This window comes from Mus caroli, chromosome X, assembly GCF_900094665.2.
Source record: "Mus caroli chromosome X, CAROLI_EIJ_v1.1, whole genome shotgun sequence".
In the NCBI taxonomy this organism is placed as follows: Eukaryota; Metazoa; Chordata; class Mammalia; order Rodentia; family Muridae; genus Mus; species Mus caroli.
The window spans coordinates 95,063,694-95,085,857 of NC_034589.1; the positions used below are offsets into that span (position 1 = coordinate 95,063,694).

Here is a 22,164-nt window from a genome sequence, read left to right on the forward strand (position 1 = left end):
CCTCAAAAGTAAATTTCGCCTCTACTTCTACAGAAACCAAAAGGCTTCTGGCAGCTTCCAAATACCATTTTATCTTTACAGTCAGAAAGGCTTCAGAATGGTTTCAGAATGCCAGGGCTTCATATAGTAGTTACAATAAAGATGTTGCTTTTTTTGTGGTGCTGAGATAAAACTCAGGGTCACATGCATGACAGGCAAGTGTGCTACCGCTGTACTGGGTCCTCCCTCAGCTCTGTGATGATTCGAGTGTGCATTGATTGCACATTTGACTGCACTTTCACATTTAGAAATCTATGCCTCAGACAGATTCATCCAATTATACAGTGCAGTATTGATTGAACGTTTAAAAAAATGTCGGCTGCGTGTGTTGGTGCACACCTATCATCCCATCACTGCGGAGTCTGAGAGGCAGACTTGCCAGCCTGGGCTACACAGCAACTGTAGGTTATCGAGCTATATAGCAAGAGTCGCAGCTCAATGAGCAAACCATTTAAATGTACATTGCATTATGTCTTCTCTAATATGCAATACTGTGTGGCCATGAATGTGTATGTGGTCTTTATTTGTGTGCTGTTGTGAATGGGTTTCTATGACATCAGAGAATGAAAACAAGCATGTGTGTGAACCTGTCTGGGCTGTGAATACATGGGTATATATGGAGGGAAGCCTGCAACGACACATATGAAACATACTAACAGTGATTGTTTCCAAATAGTGGAAGGGGGAAACCAGACAGAAATTTCTAAATTAGAAACTGGAAATAGTTTTTGAAAGTCAGGGCCTGGGCTTGTGGCTCAGTGGTAGAGGGCCTGCTTAGCATGCATGAAGCCCTGAGTTTGAACACCAATACTGCAAATTTTTACAAATAAATCATGTGTTCCTTTTGTGGATTTTTTTTTCACTTGAAAAGGCATTTATTGGAGGTGAAGGGGCACATATATGTAACAGACAAGCAGGATGGGGACTCAGAAGGCTGAAAAATTCCACTGTTGTAGTTTTTGAAACCCTCAGACACGTTGGGCAGTGGCTTTTTTCTGTGGATTTGGGATTGCATTAACTTTTGGGGGAGTGTGCCATCCCTCTTGCCTTGCCTTCCTTTGGAAACGTTCTGCAGGATCATTGCCTTGCCATTACCCAAAACCAAACTGTAAGTCCAGACCAGCGGGTTCCAACTTGATGGGGCATCACGGTTACTTAATGCGTTCTGAAGACAGATTTCTGGGCTCTGCTTCTTTCAGGGGCTAATGATATAGCGTATCAGGGTAGGGTGGGGGGCTTCCCAGAATTCTGATCTTAGGGCGCACTCCGTTCCCTGAGAAATCCTCTTTCTGTACTGGCTTCTGCTCATGCACCTCTGGCTTCTTTCTCCCTGTGTGATTCGCGCTGGTAAAAGGGAAGGAGGAAGCAGAGTATGACTCATCGTGGAGATCTTTGTGGGTCACAAATGGTTGGGTTTATCTGAATGGGAAAAATGAATAAAGCGCAGTTTAATAGACTTGAGATTTTCGTAATATGTGCTGCTTCTTGAAAGTAGCCTATTTGAAGTGGGGCCCTCTCTCAGAAGGAAGACTGGTCAAGCAGCTTCCTACGCAGTGACTTGGCCTAAGAGATGCCCTCCAAATAATGGCTGCTTTACTGGTAAGTGGAACAGGAGGAACAATCTCGGGAAGTCTTAGAATTTAGCGGTTTTATAAGTGAAGCTTTTGTCTTGGGGAAATATTTAATAATATTAAGAGTCACTGTCATAAGTCCATTCCACATACATTATTGTTAGAATGCCTTTGTCTTTCTTCTATATAAAGTATGTTAACCATTCCAGGATGTAGCTTACTGGTAAAGGGGCTTGTCTGGGCCTCTGTTCCTTCCCTAGCACTGTGGATCTATTAACTGGGTGACCAGTGGGGGTTATTATTGTCTTAAAACAGTGTTGAGCAGCCTCAGTTGCTCCCAACAGTAACCCTTGGAACTAAAGCATCAACTCTCGTGAACTGCAGTTAGGGACTGTTGTGAGCTGTATGTGGGTGCTGGGGATTGAACTGGGGTCCTCTGCAAGAGCAGCCAGTGCTCTTAACCACTAACCCATCTCTCCAGCCTCCCAATACTTCTTTATTACCTTTGGAAATCCTCTGTGAAGCTGGTGGCTATCAGTTAAAGAAATCATTTGCTTTATTTGATAACAGATCCTTCCATTTGGACAGTTTTCCTCAACAATCATTTAGCACAGGGCTCTTTGTGTCTAGTGGTCAGTAGGTAAGTATCTAGCTAGAAGCTAGACATTGATAAGGAGTGAAACTCTGGGGGGTTCATCTGAATAAGAAAAGTGAATAACGCAGTCCAAGGAACTTGAAAACCAATAACAGATTCCTCAAAGCAGCAACTTTGCTCCCCTGCCCTTTCTTACTTTAATTGGGTCCCGAGGCTCAGAATTATCAACCTTGGATTATGAGTTTTGAGGAAATGGTGGCTTGGTAGTTGTTTTTAAAGGATTTTTTTTTTTTTTTTTTGAGAAACATAGTTACTAAGCAACCGCTGTGGCCTGCTGCTGCTCTGTTAGAGTTCAGTGGGTAGGGTCACCTCCAAAGAAGGTACTGCATAGACAAGAGCGAAACCCTTGCGGATAGATTGGATATCATCCGTTGTTGTTCTGAGTTTGGGGATTGGGTTGTTGTAGTAAGGCAGGGTCTTGGACTGTATTGCAGGCTGGCCTGGAATTTATGACCCTTCTACCCTAGCCTTCTGGGCGCTATGGTTACTGGTATGAGCCACTGTGTCAGTCCAGATTCTGTGTACAGTTCTTTGATTCATCATCACCAAGGAAGTCCTGCCTGGTCAAATCTCTTGCCCGCATGGTTCTTCCCTGAGTGAGTGAGCTAGAAGGGAGGGAGGGTCTGGAAGGAAGGAACAAGAAATGATCTCTGATTCAGGGGTTAGAGGTCAAGCCCTGGGGTGAGGCAAGTATCCTGTCTCTCTGTGCAGCCCAAGGCTTCTATGACAAACCCGTCACCACCCTTTACATTTAGATTAGGACAGCTTATTTCTATTGGTGTGTTGCCTCGCAAGTCTCAGAAGAGGCACAGTGTCCAGCTGCTGTGTCCCCCCCTCCCCGCACCACCATTTAATAGGTGAGTCAGTGAGTCGACTGCTTCCTTCAGGATTGTAGGGACATGGGGTAGGTAATGAGGACAGCTCAGTAACACTCAGTGCGTGATGAATGAAAGGACATTCGAATTTAACCAGTTGACTTCATTGATACTGCAGTGTCGAACAAGCAACTCTGAGAGGAGGGGATTTATGTGACTTTTTAGCTGCGCCCCGTCCTCGACTTGGCTTCTGCACATTTCCCTTTTCACCCAGCTGAAGGTCAGGTCGCTTTGCCCAGGGAGCTGAGAGAGCGGAGGGGAGGGCAGGTGTTGGAGCAGGTGTTGTGTTTTCTCCCACAGAGTCACACTGACTAGGTGGGGTTGCTTCTTGCCAACCCCTCTATGGTGCAGAAAAAAAAATGCTTTTGTGAAAAATTTACCCTGGAAGGGGTTTTTAAGCAGTTGCTCAACCTTCAACCTTCAGTATAAATTTTGACTGCCTTTAAAGTCAGCTTGTCACTGAAGTCTGCCTTGTTTTCTGACATTTCTATGTGCTGTGCCTCCCAGTATACCCCAGTTTACAAAGCAGTGATAGAGCTGAACCTGTTGTGTAAGGAGAGCTCTAGCTTTAATACTGGGCAAATGGTTGCAGCTTGTTTCTTCTTCGACTCTGTGCTGGGATCCACTCCGTTTCCACTGAGAGAGTCCTCCTGGGAAAGCTGCCCTCCTTACCTAACAGTGATTGACTAGCCTCTGCTTCTTTCCAGCCCCCCTGCCCTGTGTCTCAGGGCCATCTGTTCTCTGCAGTCAGCTTTTTGGGAAAGTCTCCTTGCCCATCTGCTCTCCTTGGGCCTTAGTGCCTGCTCTAAAGATTTATAAAGGCTGCCCTGGAACCTCTTTCCAGTTGTTATTTTTTAAGGATCAGTGAGATTTTGAAGCAGATAAAAAGCTGTTTCCATTTGCTATGCCCAAATGCAACTCTTTTTTTTTTTCTAGGTGCTTTTTTCTCCCTTCTTGGTGGGGAGGGTTGGTCTGTCTTTCTCAACTTGGGGGAGGGACTTTGCTTATCAAAGCAAAGAGTCCACCTCCTGGTTGCTTTGAAGCCAAGTGTCCTCCTGACTTTTTGGCCAAGGGTGTGCTGGCCTGGCCGCGGAGCTCCTTGGGTTCATTCTTTTCCTTGTCTCCCTGACAGAGTACAGTCGCTTTGAATCCAAGATCCATGACTTGCGGGAACAAATGATGAACAGCAGCATGAGTTCTGGGTCTGGGTCTCTCCGAACCAGTGAGAAGAGGTCCTTGTATGTCAGGTAAGCAGTCCCTCTGAGCACCCGGCCTAGCTGCTCTTGTCTAACTGGTAGGGTGGGGACTGTGTACGCCCTGCACTAAGCCAACACCTTGTACCGGTGTGTATTTTATGGTCGGTATCTCCTCCCTTCTGAGAACTGCCTTCTTCCTTTTCACTTACAAATGAGTCAGTTGGGAAATGTCTGCTCTGCCCCACTATGGAGGACTCATTAGGCGATTGTTGCTAGTCAGCATTCAAATAACACTTGAACATTTAAACTCTGTTACTTGCACTCTATGCTTTGAGGGGAAAGTTAGCGTCTCCTTTCACATATGCATGATAGTCACAGAGTCCTCATACAGGGCCCCTTAAGAATCCAAAGTGGCACACACCTTTAATCCCAGCACTTGGGAGGCAGAGGCAGGCCTGGTCTACAGAGTGAGTTCCAGGACAGCCAGGGCTACACAGAGAAACCCTTGTCTCGAAAAACCAAAAGAAAAACCAAAAACCAACCAAACAAACAAACAAAAAAACCAAAAACAAAACAAAACAAAACAAAAAGAAACCAAAGAGCTGGCAGCTTGCTGTATTCTAGATGTTTTGCTAGATTCCTGTCCCCCTTTCTCCACTGGAGGCATGTGATTCATAGGACAAGATGGCGTCTGCACCTTAAGAAGGGAAAGGCAGGGACAGCTTATTGCTGAAAGGTATGCACTGGCATTGTCAAAGACTGAGCTTTTGACCCTTGTTAGGGCCAAAGTATAAGCCCTTCAGTTAGCAAGCAGACTGATAAGGGAACACTGGCCTTTTCTTAGAATTCGGGGTAGCTTCCTTCTTCCTGCCACGCTCTTGAACACCAACAGGCTGGTCGCTAGTACTCTAAGGCCAGCTGTCTTATGGAAAGGTGGTGGGGTTACTCCCCAGAGCCAGCAGTTCTCCCAGGCTTATTTAACTGGTTGAACGGTTTATGGTGGCCTCTGCTACTTGCTGGAGGCGGGAAGGAGAGGCCAGTTGCCTGGTAACGTGACAATTACTGTGTCCTTGGGGTGTGAAATGACGGTAGCTAACTGCTGTCAAAGCTAATTGCAGCTCTCACGTGCTGGCTTTTCTTTTTCCACAGTTGGTTGTCAGTGACCCGGCTGCATGGGGAGTCAGCCTAGGGAGCCTTCTGTGCATCTGAGGCCCACTAGACTCCTTAGAGTTCTTTTCTAAAGTGAACCCTGCACTCTGCTCTTAGTGGGTGGAGAATGGGTGCTGCTTGCACCCTCCTGCTGGTGGCACAGGACCAGAGAGAGGCTTGGCAAGGCCCAGCCATCTTTCCAGTCTCCTTCCTAGAGAAGAAGGCCTGCTGGTGGTCACCAAAGCTCTTGCTCGGGATCTACAACATGGACAGTGGGTCTCTGATGGGGGGTCTCTGTCCATCATGTGCTGTCACCCCCAAAGTGGGTACTATTTGTGTGACTTGGTCAGGATTGTTCCGTTCCATGCTTCCAGCCCCCGCAGATGCGGCTCTTCAGTGTGCGTGGGAAGCTCTCTTTAGGCAAGACAGTTCCTTCAGAGAGCTTTATTTTTAGAGCTCTCCTCTCCGCCTAGCCTCTGCTACTGCTGTCCCTGCCTGGGTAGACGAACCGGGCACTGGCTCTTGATGTGGAACACCATTCTGTGGCCCAGGCAAGGTAGCCACTCACCTGGTCTCTGGGAAGGAAAGCCCATGCCTCTCTTTCTAGTGACTCAGTTTTATATAACCTGCTCCTAACCTTGGCTAGATAACTTTGTCCTCTGAAGAAAGTAGATGTGCTTTAGAATAGGAACTGCGCTCAAGCAGGCAATCAGGGGAAATCCTGTTTTATGGTGACTGCTGGGAGTGGGAGCAGTCACCCCACTTTCCTGGACTAACCCCTTGGTTTGCTCTCTGTAGCCCGATTATAGTCTTTGAACTTACAATCCTCTTCCTTCAGCTTTTTGAGTAGCAGGGATTACAGGCCTGCACAACTAGTTTCAGCTTGCTTCTTAAATCCTTAAACAGAAAAAAAAAATCCATTGATACCAACAGTTCCCTAAACTATTACCTCCTGTCTTTCTCTGAATTCTGTGGCAGGAAACACTAGTTCCCTAAGAGACTACTCTGACTGTAGAACAACAGGTCCTGTAGTGAAACTGGGCAAATGCAGGCATGGATAGAGGAAAATAAAAATGGGGTTCTTTTTTGGTGCATGTTGCACTCAACAACTCTATGCCTGCATACTTGTGTGTATATGTGCATGCATGTGCTTGTGGGGGGTAGGGGGTGAAGGCTAGGTGGACTGCCTGTGAGCCCAGGCTATTGCACTGCCTCCGTTTCCCCAGTACTGGGATTGCAAGCAGGCATATACATACCATCACGTCCAGCACTTTTGTGCAGGCGCTAGGGATTGAACTCAGGTTCTCATGTTTACATAGCAAGTGCTTTTCTGGTGAAGCTGTGTCCCCACCCCCAAGAACAGAATTCTTCACTGCTTTCAGTGACCAGAAAACACCATCTTGGGCAGTAGGCCATGTTGACCCCTAGAAATATGACTAGAGGAATATCATTTGCAGAAACCTAGCCTCCTAACATCCAGGCTGGGAAAGTTTAGAGTCACATACTCCCCACTGCCACTTGTTCCAGTCACTTCTTCAGTGGCTTCACATGTTGGGAGCACCAACTTTTCAGCCTGGTGACATGATTCCTGAGCAGCCCAGGAAGGCTCCAGAGGAGCCTCTGGCAGGGATCAGTGGTAACCGCATGGCCGCCATAGTCAATGACTGGTTCACTGGTGCTTCCCGGCCAGTCTGGCCTCCTCATCACCTGTGTTCCTACAAGGCATTTGCTTGATGCTTTCAAGGCTCTGTCTGCCTTGCTAATTGTCCTGAAATATCTCCTTAGCTCTGGGCCTGAGATGGCACTCCCATTGCTTTTCAGAGCTTCACATCATATTGTTGTGTAAGCGACAGCCCCAAACCTGCGTAACAACAACCTGATGGACACGTGCAAAAAATATAGCTGCCCACCTCATGCCTCTGATAGGGGCATATTCGAGCTGGACTCCTTCCCTCCTCCGAGCCTTCCTTAAATTCATTTCCTTACCTTGTCATGTGGAAAAGGATTAGATTTGTTCTGTCACCCAAGGCCTATTTCAGTTCAATGGAAGGATGAAAGAGCTCAGAATAAAAAGTCTGAAATGGAATGGACTGGCTCTTGAGAGAAGACACTTGATTTTTTTGTTACTGAAGGGGTTATACAAGAGCCTGGGTGATTTTTTGCCCTGGGCGTTGCAGAGTTAGAGCAAAAACATGATTCTGGGCCTGTTGTGTTCGGAAGCTTTTAGTGGAGTGCTGGCGTCTTCAGCTTAGAGGGAACCCAAGGTCGCCCCTGCATCATGACCTTTAGTATTCTCTTGAAAGGGTTCTTAAATCCTTTTAATAAGGGTGTGTTATGATCCCATTTTGCATATGAGAAAACTGAGGCTTGACCGAGACAACCAGGAAACTCTTAAACTGGAACATGAACTGATCTTTAATAAAGTGCAATTCATTCAGTTTTCCCAACTCCCTTACTGACGGGATTAGCGGGAGTGCTGGTGGAAAAAATACATCCCTAGCTGCCTCTTCTAGAGCTTTAGGTCACTGTGATAGTGATTGTTTTTTCTTTTTTGGTTGTTGCTACTGTTTGGTCAGTTGGTATTTCCCCCAGTACTCAGGATTGATTGAGCCTAGGGCCTCACACATGCACCATTAGGCTCTGTTCTCAGCCCTCTTTCCTTTTTCTTTCTTTTGAGACAGAATCTCACTGTGTAACCCAGGCTGACTTCAGTCTTGGGCTCCACCCACCCCAGCATCTCAAGTGGCTGGGATTACAGGCCTATGCCAACGGGTCTGGTACAAAATGTGTTTTTAACAGTCAGAATGCTCAAGAATGGCCACTTTATACTGTGACTGACACTTATTTTTACATCAGTGGAGCAACTAAACATTCTGTTTCCTGTTCTGTGGAAGGCAGTAGTGCAGAACTAATAACTTGAGCCTCCTTGCTGGGATAGATTCAGGGAAGTGGTGGTCTGGTTCCTGTCCTCCTGCAGCCGACCTTTACCCAGAGGGCGATGTGGCTGCATTCAGTTTGGGTCTCAGGTCTCCTCCTCTCCTCTCCTCTCCTCTCCTCTCCTCTCCTCTCCTCCCCTCCTTCTCTCCTCTCCTCTCCTCCCCTCCTTCTCTCCTCTCCTCTCCTCTCCTTTCCTCTCCTCTCCTCCTCTCCCCTCCCCTCAATCTATCTCCCTCTTGTTTGCATGAGTTTGCAAAGCTATTTTGAAGGAGGTAACCCCCTCTCACAGCTGCACTGGGTTATACCAGGTGAAACCCTAGGGTGCTGCAGGGGGAGAAGGAAAGGTAACAGTGTTTGGATACTGGCAATCGGCTGTAAACCCACCATGACCTTAAGGAGAAAGCCCTTTCCTTCTTCTCTTTACTACACTAGAACCATCTCTTATTAGGTGAGTGTGATGATGAACAGAGCCTTTACGTGTGCTCAGCCTAGGGCTTTTGCTCTGTTACTGTGGTGTTTGCTGAACTGGACCACAGAAATCACCTCTCTTGCCCCTGGCTCACAGTGCATTGGCTAGATGTTTGGTTTAGAAGGCAAGACAATGCTGCTGAGTAGGTTCGAATTCCAGACCCCACTTTGATTTTATAAATGAATGAATCAATAAATGAATGAATGAATGAATGACCCAGGACTCTAAAGGTTGCCCAAGAGGCTCAGTTGTGCAAGTAGCTTTTGAAAGTCTCTGCAGACTCATCTGACTGCATTCTTTGCAGCCTCAGGACAACATACTGGCAGTTCAGGAATTTTGGCCTCCTGGCTGGCTATCTCCCAGTCTGCTTCCCACTCTAAAATGGAAATCCTGTTGAGGCATCTGTAGTTTTGGTTCAGTGAAACAATGTTAGTATATTGGCTTGGTCATCAAAAAAGACTGGAGAATGCTTCTTCCGTCAACAAGAAGACACTTTGCCCAGGGTGGTGTTCTTTGAAGCTCAGCCTGATTTATTCATTAAGTTCCAGTAGGGGATGTCGAGATGCTAAAAAGAAAATATTGGCAGACTTCTCTGTCTGACAGAATTGGAGGTGGTGACAATATTATTTATTTTTGCAGGGTTAGGGGTCAACTCTAGAGCGTCACATGTACTAGCGAGCACTCTACTGATGAACTGAACTGCCCACCCAGGCTTGTGTTAAAAGCACCAGTAAATGCATGGAAATCAGCGGTGCTACCAGTGGCTACTGGAACTGCCTGCTTCCAAGCAGTTAGTGCCAGTAATCATTCCATTCCACTCAGCATCTACAGGACCTGTGAGCCCTGCATGGTCTCTTATTATGGGTTGTTGGTTCTTGAATGTCTTAAAATCCATGGTTGCCCTTTAAGGCCTGACACTTTAAATAGATAAGAGCTGAAGTCGCTGACCTGCTCCTTTTTTGAAGGTGCATCAAGATCCCTGACTCTGGGGGCCACATTTGCTGCTACCCTTATGACCCACACTCAGCATCCCCTGAAGATTTGGCTTTAGAGTTTTAGGTTGTTCTGGGAAACTGCTGGAAACTTTAATTTTCTACTAAGGTCAAGAGCTGATGTATAACTGCTACTGTATAGTTTTCTGTGCTCATATTAGGCCAACCAGGCAATAGATAGGCTGTTCTGTCTTCAAATTATATGCTCCCTTTGACACTTTAGTGATACCCCAGACCCCAGCTTCAACGGAAGGGAAACACAGCAGAACACCGAGGAAGAATAACATGAGAGTGTTCTGTGGGACAGCCTGGGCTCATCCACTCTCCACAAGCACCGAGAAGGGCTTCCTTCTGCTGTGAAAATTCAAAAATCATCATGCAAGAATTAAATTGCAGTAGATAGAAATTATAAAGGAAGGTTGCTACCAAATGTCTGGAATGGATTGCAAAGGACATTTGGGGTGTGCAGTATCACAAAGCAGGAGAGCTTGGGCTGGACCATGGAGGATTTAGACACGGGGTAAGGCAGGTGGCCTGTAGGTTAGGAGGTCAGCACCGTCCTGAGTGCGCTCTGTAGAAGCAGCCTCTAGCCTTCTAGGCTATTAGTCCTAAAGTGTTCTTGTTTGCTCTGTGTTGGGAAACCGGCCTAACCAGTTCCCTCTGGGGAGTTGCATTTTCATTGTATTTCCTTGCTTGTTAAGTTTAAGGTGCCACAGTGGCTGTGCTAGGTGCTCAGGACTTCTTTGGATCTTTTATATGCAACCCTCACAAGTTTATCTCTTTGAAGAGATTTAAAAAGTCACCTCTTAAACAATATAGCTCCTAAGACCTTCAGAAGCATTGTCTCCTTAGAGGGGCAGGCAGTGACCTTCAGGGCTGAAGGTCAGTCTGGGACATGAACCTGGACACTCCTGGTCTATCCCACCGTGTGCAGATGGAACAGCAGTGGAGGTTCTCAGGGACCTTACTGGCTCTTAATTTAACCCTAACTTCATAAAATTCTTTTGATGGGGCCAACAAGATGACTCAGTGAGTAAAGGTGCTTCCCATGGAATCTGAAATCCTGGTAACCCGAGTTTGATTGGCCTGATCCCACCTGAAGGCTAAGGCAGATAACCAAGTCCAAAAAGTTGTTCTTTGTTTTCCACGATGTGCTGTGACATTCATGGCCAACAACAACAACAACAACAACAATACTAATAATTGAGGAAGAAGTTAAAAATTCTATTATGATTCAGAAGGAAAGGGGGTTTCTTGAACTCTTAGTCTTCCAACACACCTGACCTCGGGGAAGCTTGTGTATGTGTACACACACACACACACACACACACACACTGCAGATCTTTTTATTATGTCCTTTTTTAAACATGTGTGAGGACAGAGGTTTGATTTTCTTTTTCCCTTCCTGCTGTCTCTTTGAATCAGAGATTGAAATGGTTCTGTGCCATTTGGGCCTTGCATATGGTAAACTTGAATTCTGGGACACTGATTCAGAGTAGCTTTAAAAGAGCTAGTATCTACCTTAATTCCCTTAGGCTAAAGGTGGAAAGGGAGGAACTGTGAGAGGCTGAGAGGAAGGAGGTGCTTAGAATAAAAGGACTCTAGGCTGCTTGGCCAACTGTCATTGATAGAAGGCCACAATTTTTTCTTGTAATTTTTTTTTTTTTTTACAATTTCGTGGGTGTGTGTGGAGGGGAGCATGAATTTTGGCCCTTTTCACCCCCATTTCTCTTTCGTGTTCCTTTTGTGTGTGACCCACTGAGGTTAATTATGGCTGTTTGCATGAGCATGGATGGAGTTCTTTACTGGGGTTTGAGAAGCAGATCAGTGAAGAAAATGACCCCCTCTCTTCCAGCAACCATGGTAGAGGTTGTTCACTGTTTAGATTGTTAAAACTTATGTATATGAGTGTTTTACCTGCAGGTATGTATATGCACGTGTATATGCCTGGTATCTGTGGAGGTCAGAAGTTAAGATCAAGTCCCCTGGAACTGGAATTATGAACGCTTTTGACATCTAAGGGGCCTGGTCTGGTGGTGTTGAATGATGGCCTTCTGGGTCTGCCCTTCATTTGGAGGGTATCTTCTAGTTCTCAGCATGTTGGAATTTCTGCAGGAAAAGGGGAGTAGATTTGGAGAAAAACCCATATCCTAGGTTTTAAAAACAGATCAAAATCAGGACAAAGGAAGGAATTGTTGAAGGAAAGAGCCCAGCTAGAGCTAGAAAGAAGCTTCAAGAATGTCTAAGAAATTTCCTCTTGTAGACAGAGTGAACTTTGAGGCCCCGGTGCTCTGCTGGTTTCTCTTCCGATTGGCAGCCCTGATTGATAGAGAGGGGAAGTCTCAATTCATCATTTTAGTTCATTACTGCATGCATTAATTCAGAACTTAACACTGAGATATCATGTTTGTATGTCCTTAACAGTCATAGCTTACAAGCATTGTCCATCCCTTTCTTTGCTCTAGCCTTGTCCAGTCATTCATAAAGCTGTCAAACAAAAGCCAAATGGAACAGGTGCTGCTTTTTAATGGGAGTTGGGAGTTATATAACCTTTTGACTTGGTTTGCCAGGGAACTTCAAGCCTCTCCTGAAGTAAAAGGCTCAAGCCTGTACTTAGTGGAGCTGTTTCTCAATCTCTCCGTTAATCGACTTACAGTTTTAGAAATTGTAAAGGGAACACATGCTGTGCTTATAAAACCAAGTGAGCAGTACAGTCCTAATGTGGCTGGCTTGCTGGCTTGACTCTGTGTGCACGGAGTGTTGTGCAGCGCCTGAACTTATCTCAGAAGTAGATGCCATATAGGTTTTAGGCAAACTTTCAAATGTTTTAAAATGACAAATGATTGGATTCTTGGCACCGAGAAAACTCACTTGTAGTAACTCTCCCTATAGCCCCTGCTTGCTGTTGTCGTCACCAAAGGTGAAACCCAATGCTTTGGGTGCTAAAACACACTTTATGTTTCTACCCAGTCAACTCGACATTCATTCATATATATATATATATATACACACACACACATACACACATATATACAGTCTACTGCAGTTCTTCTGTTTGGCTTTAGTTTTATTTTCAGTTTTTGAGATAGGAGCTTACTAGTTCTCTTAGTTACTTTTTTATTACTGTGACAAAACACCATGACTGAGGCAACTAATAAAAGAAAGCATTTGATCGTGGTGGGGGAGCATGTCAGCAGGAGGGAGGCATGGTGCTGGAGCAGTAGCCAGAAGCTTATAGCTGATCATCAAGCAGCAGGCAGAGAGCTGAGAATGGCAAACTTTAAAGCCCGCCCCCAGTGACATACCTCCTCCCGCAAGGCCACACCTCCTAATCCTTCCCAAATGGTTCTTTCAAGTGGACCAAGCATTGCAATGTATGAGCCTACTGGGGGGGAGGCATTCTCATTCGAACCATCATACCAGGTATGTCACATTCATGATCCTTCTGCCTTAGCCTCTCTGGTGCTTTAACTACTAGCCTGTGCTACTACACCCAATTCTTCATTCGTTTTGGCATCTTTCTCTTTCCTGCCCTAAACTTCCAAATTAATGTGTGCTTAATACAAATTCTGTTCTTCCACTTCAGTTTTGGAACTCCTAATGCCATTGTGTATTAGTCATCAGTTAGAATTCCCTTGCTCAAGCTCGTTGGTCTTTGTAGAACAGCTGACAGATGCCTGCTTTGTGTTTGGTTGCATGGAAATCAATTCATTTCAAATGCATTGCTCCTGTTACATAGTTTGGAAAAGACTTTGTAGACCAAATGCCTTATCTGCTGGCCTCTGCCCCTGCCCTTATTGCTAGGAGTGCATGCTTTGTGAATTAAAGGGGTTTTTTGTTAGAGCTTGGATATTTTCATCGTCAAGTTGTCTTGACACCATTCTCAAGAGGGTTTTGTTTCTATACCATATGACATACCCTTTAACACACATACATATGCATAGATAACACGTTACCGAAGTCTCCTATTTGTGCTGACTCCACACACTTAGTTACAAAGGGATGAGATTAACCATCTCATTTATTTAGGCTTTTTCCCTGATGGTACATGGTAGCCTAGCTTCACTAGGACCTGAAATTTGGACCTTTCTTTTACATTTGCTTCCAAATCTCCTCCTCTCTCATATCCCACTGCATTTTAGGGTGGGGCCTAGGCAGTAGAACAGGTCCTACTTTGGGCTGCTATTGTGTGGCTAGAAGCTCGGAAGAGATGGGATTTGTAGAAGAACACACATGTCTACACGCGCGCGTGCGCACACACACACATACACACACACACATTGGGGCCTGAAATGAGGTGCCGTCTCCCAGTCTCTTCCTGTGTGCTGTGTTATTAGGTTGGCTCACTTTCAGTAGCCTATCTGGCTGCCCAAAATTCAGGAGCAGGATGACCTATCTTCACTTTTTATGTCTGTTTCAGGGCCCTGTTTGATTATGATCGGACTCGTGACAGCTGCCTACCAAGCCAGGGACTCAGTTTCTCTTATGGTGACATTCTGCACGTCATTAACGCCTCTGATGATGAGTGGTGGCAAGCAAGGCTGGTGACTCCTCATGGAGAGAGTGAACAGATCGGTGTGATCCCTAGTAAAAAGAGGTGAGCTGTCAGGGGTTTGAAGCATGGCTTTTCCTGGCTTCTTGTTCTCATTCTCTGCCTCTGTCTATGTCTCTGTGTCTCTTCGTTTCCCTCTCCCTCTTCCTCCCTATCCCTCCCTTTCTCACCCTCTCTCCCCCCTCTTTTGCTTCCCACCCACCCTCTGATTGCTTTATTTATTTTATGAGACAATGTCTCACTCTGTAGCACAGGCTAGACTGGAAATCTTTGTAGCCTAGACTGGCCCTTAAACTTGCTGCAGTCTTACTGCCTCTGCGTCCAGAGTGCTAAGACTCAGTAGTGCTCCAGCACAGCAGTCCTTGTCTTTGTCTTTGCTTGCCTGTCATACTGTGAGTTACTTGAGAGCCCTGTGTATGCCTGGTTAGGCCTTTTGGGATAGAGTCAGTACTTGAGACATGGTACTCACTGAATGAGCCAGTGTGGTTGTTGTGCCTACCACAGCCCATTGTTGAGACTTTGTGCTGGCAGTAACTAGACTTCTTGACTTCCAAACAGGGTGGAAAAGAAAGAGCGAGCTCGATTGAAAACTGTGAAGTTCCATGCCAGGACAGGGATGATTGAGTCTAATCGGGTAAGTGGGGACCCCCACCCTCCCAAGGCAGTCAACCAGAGTGTAAAGCAGGGTGAGAGAGAGGCTTGGAGTTTGGGTTGAAATACAGGAGAACTGGGAAGCATGAAAGGCTGTCTGTTATTCAAGGGCTGGCTCTGTCCTGCTAGGAAATTGCCTGCTCTTTTAGCAAGCTGCAGGAGCCCTGAAAGGCCACAGTTGGGTGCTATTGGGTGACTGGTTCCGGAAGGGGTGGAGCTGGCTGACTTGGTGGGGAAGGTGAAACCATTCGTGGTTGTCTTCTGGCAGCAGAGCCTGCCAGAGCTGTGGGGACCCTGATCAGAACCTGTTCTTCCCATACCATCTTGCCAAGAAGGCCATCCCCAGAGCAGCCGCTTGCCTTCAGACAGCATGGGACACGGGGATGTGACCAACACACAGTTCCATTTATGAGCTTTGCAGCCAAGGCCAAAGAACTTGAGGAGCAGTAGAGGGAAGAGAGGCATGGAGTAGATGACTGTATCAGTGGCACCTTAGGGCTGTGTCTAGGAGGCAACAATGACCTTTACTCTGTAGGAAGGTCAGCGAGTGATGCTGGACTCAGTAGAGCATCTAACATCTCTACATTTTCCTGTTAAACATAATTTTCCTCTTAACATCAACTTTCATTTAATCTCATAGACTCCATTTGTGAAAGCTGGTCTTTTATTTAGCTCATCATTGTCTCCATTTTAGTTTTTCTTGCATGCTTTAAAATCCATTGTTGTTGTTTTTTTTCTCCTTTTGTCCTTCCCTCCCTTCCATCTTCATGTTCTTTCACAGTCGATCAAAACGAAACGTAAAAAGAGTTTTCGCCTCTCTCGAAAGTTTCCATTTTACAAGAGCAAAGAAAACATGGCCCAGGAGAACAGCATACAGGAACGTAAGTAGTGGCAGAGTCCAGAGAGCGAGCAGCCCATGCGCAGCCCTCCCTTCCTGTCCTTAGTCGCCTCTCCCCTTTTATGTAGTCAGGATAGAACCTGACTTGCACAGGGAGATGTTGGGGCTTATTTGTCCAGCTCCTCACTTAGAGGCTCTGAGGATATCCCAGGCACCTAGGTTAGAAGTGGGAGACAGAGCTGTGCTCCCGTGATCAGGAATGGTTTTCAGCTAGTGTCAGCATTAGAAAACGGTTTTTCAAGAGAACAAGTTCAAGGGACTATGTGTTGCTCTCTTGGTTGTCACCTCTTGTATTTTCTTTCCCGTAATTTCTTTCATGAATGTTAAGAGAAGAGCCTGTGCCTCCTCAGAGCCCAAAGGTTGTGGTGCTTCTGGAATGCTCATGTGTGTCTAAGCAGGCTTCCTATTATGTCAGGGCACCTGCAGAGCCAGTTATCACAAGAAAACCTTCCTGCTTCTCTGAGTTGATGTGGACACAGTGTTGCTCAGCATTATCCAAATAAAGATTTATTGAGAAACACAAAGCTGACTTGGTAGAACAGGCTACAACACTGGGCTGCATTAGGAACCAATTGAATCCTCCTAACTCCCCTTACTCTACCACACGCCTCAGAAACAAGTTACTCTGACAGTAATCTTAAACACCAGGTCAGGTTTGTACAGTACGTCCTCATTCATGTCATTGTGAAATTGTAAACTGTAAATGTCTCATTTACCAATCACTCCTCCATCTTTCATGGAGCAATTTTGTCATCCAGGACCATGGGGTTTGACAGGAGAATGACTAGTTTGGGTAGAAATGGCTGCTAGTAGGCTCACCTGGTTTATGATCATGCTATATGTAAGTTGTGACCACCTGGGATAACTCTGACAGAATGAGGTATCTTCAAAAAGATGAAGACTGGGGCTTACTGTCCAAGGCTTGCTCAGTGATAAGGGAGAGAAGAGGTTGATTGGACTTGTGAGCAATGGGAGCCTAAGACAAAGATCTGAGATAATGTTGCCACAGTTTATTAGATTAGCCCTGAAGCCCCCCAAGGAGCCCAGCCTGGGACATGTCACTATTTACTGACCTAGCCAGTTAGGGGTGTCCATTGGCCAATAGGGTTGCAACTTTCTGGTACCTGCTCTCCAGAAACAAAGCTTAGGGAAGCTCTGTACACGATACCACAGAGAAGTTTTCTATGAAGGGCTTGGACAGACTAAGGTATAGTATGGGAGAAAGCTCCTAGGGTGATGATAATTCTGTCTGTATACTTGGCATATAGACATGTCTTTTTCATGCACCAATGGGAGATGTGTTGCAGGGGCAAAGCAGAGACAGGACCTCCACAATTACACCTTTGGTCAAAGAAGGTACTTTTAAGCCTTGAAGTGTTGCCTGTCATGTATGTGGGCTGTCGACTACCTCAGAAAGCCTGTCTACTCCAAGGCCTTCTGGCCACAAGCTGACTAGCACAACGCCAGACATCTTACCTGAGCTGGGCTATTGTTTCTTCAGCAGATGTCTTCACCTCACTGTAGTTCTAAGTCTTATTGGATACTCCTATCACTAATGCTCAACTGCCTCTGTATTCTTCCTTCCCTTCGTTGTTTTTCTCTGTTTTCTCTCTTTTCCCTGGTTTTCTTCTCCTTTCCTCCCCTCCCTCCCCTTCCCTGACCCTTTCTGTCCCTGTTGTCTGTGAAATCAGGACTTCCCTGGGTTAAGTGACGATTATTATGGAGCAAAGAACCTGAGTAAGTCAAACTTACACACCATTAACTGTATTTGTGGCATGAATGGAGCTCATGGGGTGGGGGTGGGGATGTAGGGGACATGGTTTAAAGGGAAGGGTGAGGGAGGGGAGTGTTTGTGAGACCCTTTCCTGTGGCAGGAGGAAATCCGTGGCTCCAAATGGTCACTGGTGTTCTAACAAATCTCTAGCATTCCTATCTGCATTCTTTCTACACCTCTGGATGACAGGGCAGGAGCTTAGCGGCCCCCTAGAAGTGGGTTGGGTGGAAATGCATGGTCAGGGTGAGTGCTCAGCTCATGTAGAGCTGCCTGGAGACCATGGAGCCTGCTTATTGAATCTTCTCCCAAGTCTCCCTGTGCCGATGAGTTGAGCTTGGGAGCCACAGCTTTACCAGGTCTGCTAACCAGGGATGGGGTGAACCAACTCCACATCTGAGTGGTCTCCACAAGACCAGCTGTCCGGGGCTAGCTATGCCACTGAGTGATTTTTTTTTTTTTATCCCAGAGAAGCTCTGACTGACATCTCCATGCTGGAGGAGCTAGGTGAAGGTTCCTTAGGAGCCATCTTTGCTCACTGCCAATCCAGAGTCCAGCCTTCCAGATGGGCTCTGTCCACATAAATTGCCCCTCAATCAAGGATAAAGGTGGAAGACATAGGACCTGTCCTTAAGAGGAACTCAGGGACTAGCCACGTGTGATAGGCAACCCAGCAAGTCCTTGGGGAGGTGTGCACAGCATATTATGGTCCTGGCTCAAACGAGCAGCATCTCTCCATAGTTCGGTGTGTCTGTGTCTCATTTCCATTTGCCTGTTGTCCTTTGAGAGGGCTGCCATGTCTGTGCCTCCTGTGAATGCATCTCTTGGCTTGAGCTTTCTCCACCCACACTCTGAGCTAGACAGGTCCCAACTCTCTGTGATGGGAGGGGTAGCCTGTCTTCCAGATAGTCTTCCTAGCTTGTTGTTTCTGTGGATTTGACATGTGTCTTGTGGTGGATCAAGGTGCATCCCCCTCACTACTGAAGCCAAGTTCTCCTGAGCATTGGTAGAAGGAGGGCTGTGGGTTGCATCAAAGTTCAGAGTAGTGTTTCTGGTGACTGTTACATCCATCCAGTGATGGGCCTCTACGTTGGAGAGTGTCACACAATTCTGTACCTTTGGTGGCTCTGTCTTGGGAGGGCATGCGTGAGCAGCGCATGCCTGAGCTTTTCTCTTTGACTGTCCTTATCCATTTCCTTCCTGCCCATTAGCCTTAGGATATGAGTTCTGAGGCAGGATTTGGAAACCATCCAAATCAGCTGGCTTGATTCAGATGAAGAAAACGCTATGAAAGGAAATAAGGCTCCTAGTGCCAATGGAGGGACTTGGCAAACTGAGTGGGCTCTGGGGACATGGAGGAGGTGGCCAGAACATCAGGATTGGAGCTGTGCTTCCCAGTTGGTGGCCTCCTGTGGCCTGACTTGGTTGGCCGCTTGCTGTCTCACTCCTGGCGCATTTGAGTTTGTGCTGCATGTGACCTCTCAGTGGTGTGTTCTGAATTGGAGTCTCTTTTTTGTTGGCTTGCAGAGGGAGTGACATCCAACACCAGTGACAGCGAAAGCAGTTCCAGTAAGTGTGTGTCATGCCCCCGTGTCCTGTAGTTTCCCCATGTCTCCCTGCCATCACCATTCCAGTGTCCACCACTGCCATCACCGCACAGAGGCTGCTGCTCCTTTTAGCCATGTATACTTTGAGCCCCTGGAGATGCTGTGGCCAGCTCATTCACCTTGTGGGCTGGAATTTGGAGATTAGAGGGAGAGAATAAGCCCTATAGCTCTAGCTAGGTCCTAGCTTGAAACCATCCCTGGGGTGCTGGGAAGGATAAACTGCCACTGATCAGGTCCCTGCCATGGGCTTCTAGGCTGCTAAGACTACCAGCTGGACAGATTTGCTCAGAGACCACAAATAAAATGGCTTCTGCCTTCCATCTGCCTTTCTGGACTCCTAGGACCACCTTACCTTCTGGCTGGGTTACATAGTCAGGAAAGGAATTGTCCCAAATGCCTTGGGAACTCTTATGACTACAGCATTGAAGCCATAGTTCAAATCTCACACGCTCTGGGAACACTGGTCTTTGAGTCTCATGTTCAAGAGCATCCCTGTAGCAAGTATCCTGTGGCTCTGTGCAGCTCTTGCTGCCTTCCCTAGGACTGCTGTCAGCTCATTTGGGAACCATAGGCACCCAACACCAAGTGTCTTGGGGACTTTTTTTAGGAAGGCCTCATCATTGCCAGGTCACATGGGGATTTACCTTGAGCAGAGATGAGGCTCAGTATTGCTCTTAAAGGATGCTGGGACTTTAGCTCAAGCATGCACCAGTTTCCTTGGATGCTTCTTAGAGATGTGATGTAGGTAAATAAATGGACCTTTAAAGGGGCATCATTAGGCTGTAGGTTTGGAAGTTGGGCCTAAGGGTCTGGACTCAGGTAAAGTGACTCTGCAGGTGTGTTTCAACCAGTTGGAGCTTCTCTGATTGTTCTTAGAACAAGGGGGCTACTGAATATAACTATTACCTATAAGAAGTAACTCCCTAGAGCTTGGGGTGGTTTGGTGGAGACTTGACTTATGGGCCTAGCCCCATAATTGGGCAATATTTCACTGAATGAAAACAGCCCAGCCCAAGGCTGGTGAATGGCTCCTTAGCCTTCTTGCCAACAGAAAGTGAGCCTGTTTTGTGGTGGGCGTGGGGTGTGGTGAATGCTGTACACAGTCATCAGATCATAAAGTGCTGACGTGTTTCCCTTTTTGCAGAAGGACAAGAGGATGCTATTTTGTCATATGAGCCAGTGACACGACAAGAAAGTAAGCCCCCTTCTGAGAGTCTTGCCTTTGTGCTAGTCTCCCGGTCATGGGGCTTAGTAAAGAGGATGGCTTGGGGAGCAGGGGAGGAGGAGGAGGCGGCACATCCAGCCCCTGGCTCATCCCTAGCATCACTGGGTGGATGTCATGCTGCACACACCTCTTGTGATAATTTTGCCCACTGCTAGGATGCCTTCCAAAGGGTGGGTGGATTTCAGAGGAAAGCAGGGAAGGCCTTTTTCAGCAGAGGTGGTTGTTGCTGCCCAGGCAAAGGACCTGTATTCTCCCCTGGGCACCTGCTTTGCAAGCACCTTGCTTAGTGCTAGGGTCTGTGTGAAACTTGCTCCTGAATCTGTTGGAAATGGAAAGGCTTCTGATTTCAGACTTGCCCGAGACGTTAGATTGTCAAATTTAAAGGCTCTTTGAAGTCTTTAATTAAAAGCCAGAGAGTAACCATAGTTGCTTCACCTTGTCTGAGTGGTGGCCACCAAGCCTCTGTCCGCGGAGGTGGGGCAGGTTGTCTTGTGGGAGCTCTATTCACTGTCTTGTCCTCTCCTTCCCCAGTTCACTATGCCAGGCCTGTGATCATCTTGGGCCCAATGAAGGACCGAGTCAATGATGACCTCATCTCTGAGTTCCCGCATAAATTTGGATCCTGTGTGCCACGTAAGAGCCCAGGCAGACTCAGATGAGTCAGGTTTGCTACTCTTGGAAGTGCTACTTTTTCGAAAGTGTCTAGGATCAGGGCCATGTGGGACCTCCTGGAAGAGAGTAGGTAGCAATGGATACCCCCAGAGTAAGTGGTATTATTGGTAAGGTTGGCATCCAACTTGGCTCTTTGCCTCATGCTATGAAGTTAAAGTTTGGGTGGTGATGGTCAGGATCGATTTTACAAACCCATCATTGTTTTGGTTTTTGTTTCCTTGTGCTAGGAATTAAACAAAGTGGTTTGAGGAAGCATTTCTCGGGTGTTTGTTTGGTTGGTTGGTTTTTGGTTTTTCGAGACAGGGTTTCTCTGTAGCCCTGGGTGTCCTGGAACTTACTCTGTAGACCAGGTTGGCCTTGAACTCAGAAATCCACCAGCCTCTGCCTCCCAAGTGCTGGGATTAAAGGCATGCATCACCACCGCTCGGCTATTTCTTGGGCTTCTTATATGCCAAGTATTGCATCCTTTACCAGGCCATTGCTCAGGAAGCCCCACCTTTTTGGTCCATATTACCCTCAAGGACCCTGTGTATAATATCTGGAGTTTGGAAGAATAAATAGGCCAGACAAAATCTTTCCGAGTGTTTTACTCATTCATCTGAAAAATATTGAAGTAGCCTTGTGTTCTAGCCTTGTGAGAAAGGATGAAGTTGGCTTTTAATAGCCCAGATCATTGCCTTTGGAGCATACAACATTTCCTTCCTTCTTTGTCCTTCCTTCAGATACCACCCGGCCTCGGCGTGATAACGAGGTAGATGGACAGGATTACCACTTTGTGGTTTCCCGGGAACAAATGGAGAAGGATATTCAGGACAACAAGTTCATTGAGGCGGGCCAGTTCAATGATAATCTCTATGGGACCAGCATCCAGTCTGTGCGGGCAGTTGCAGAGAGGGTAAGCAAAG

The 22,164-nt window shown here is 46.6% G+C and overlaps 1 protein-coding gene across 7 annotated transcripts in view; it reads left to right on the forward strand.

The window, feature by feature from the left end:
• Nucleotides 1–22,164, forward strand: part of Dlg3 (discs large MAGUK scaffold protein 3) — a 51,313-nt gene that overhangs the window by 25,101 nt on the left and 4,048 nt on the right. For 4 of the 7 annotated variants that reach the window (XM_021152820.2, XM_021152817.2, XM_021152818.2 and 1 more), the window contains 8 exons: nt 4,273–4,387; nt 14,304–14,480; nt 14,994–15,069; nt 15,868–15,967; nt 19,283–19,324; nt 20,507–20,557; nt 21,119–21,220; nt 21,982–22,154. In XM_021152820.2, coding sequence (XP_021008479.1) covers nt 4,273–4,387; nt 14,304–14,480; nt 14,994–15,069; nt 15,868–15,967; nt 19,283–19,324; nt 20,507–20,557; nt 21,119–21,220; nt 21,982–22,154 — 836 coding nt within the window. Of the gene's footprint in view, nt 1–4,272; nt 4,388–14,303; nt 14,481–14,993; nt 15,070–15,867; nt 15,968–17,675; nt 17,722–19,282; nt 19,325–20,506; nt 20,558–21,118; nt 21,221–21,981; nt 22,155–22,164 lie in introns of all 7 variants that reach the window. The other 3 variants (XM_029473223.1, XM_029473224.1, XM_029473221.1) reach the window with 2 other exon arrangements.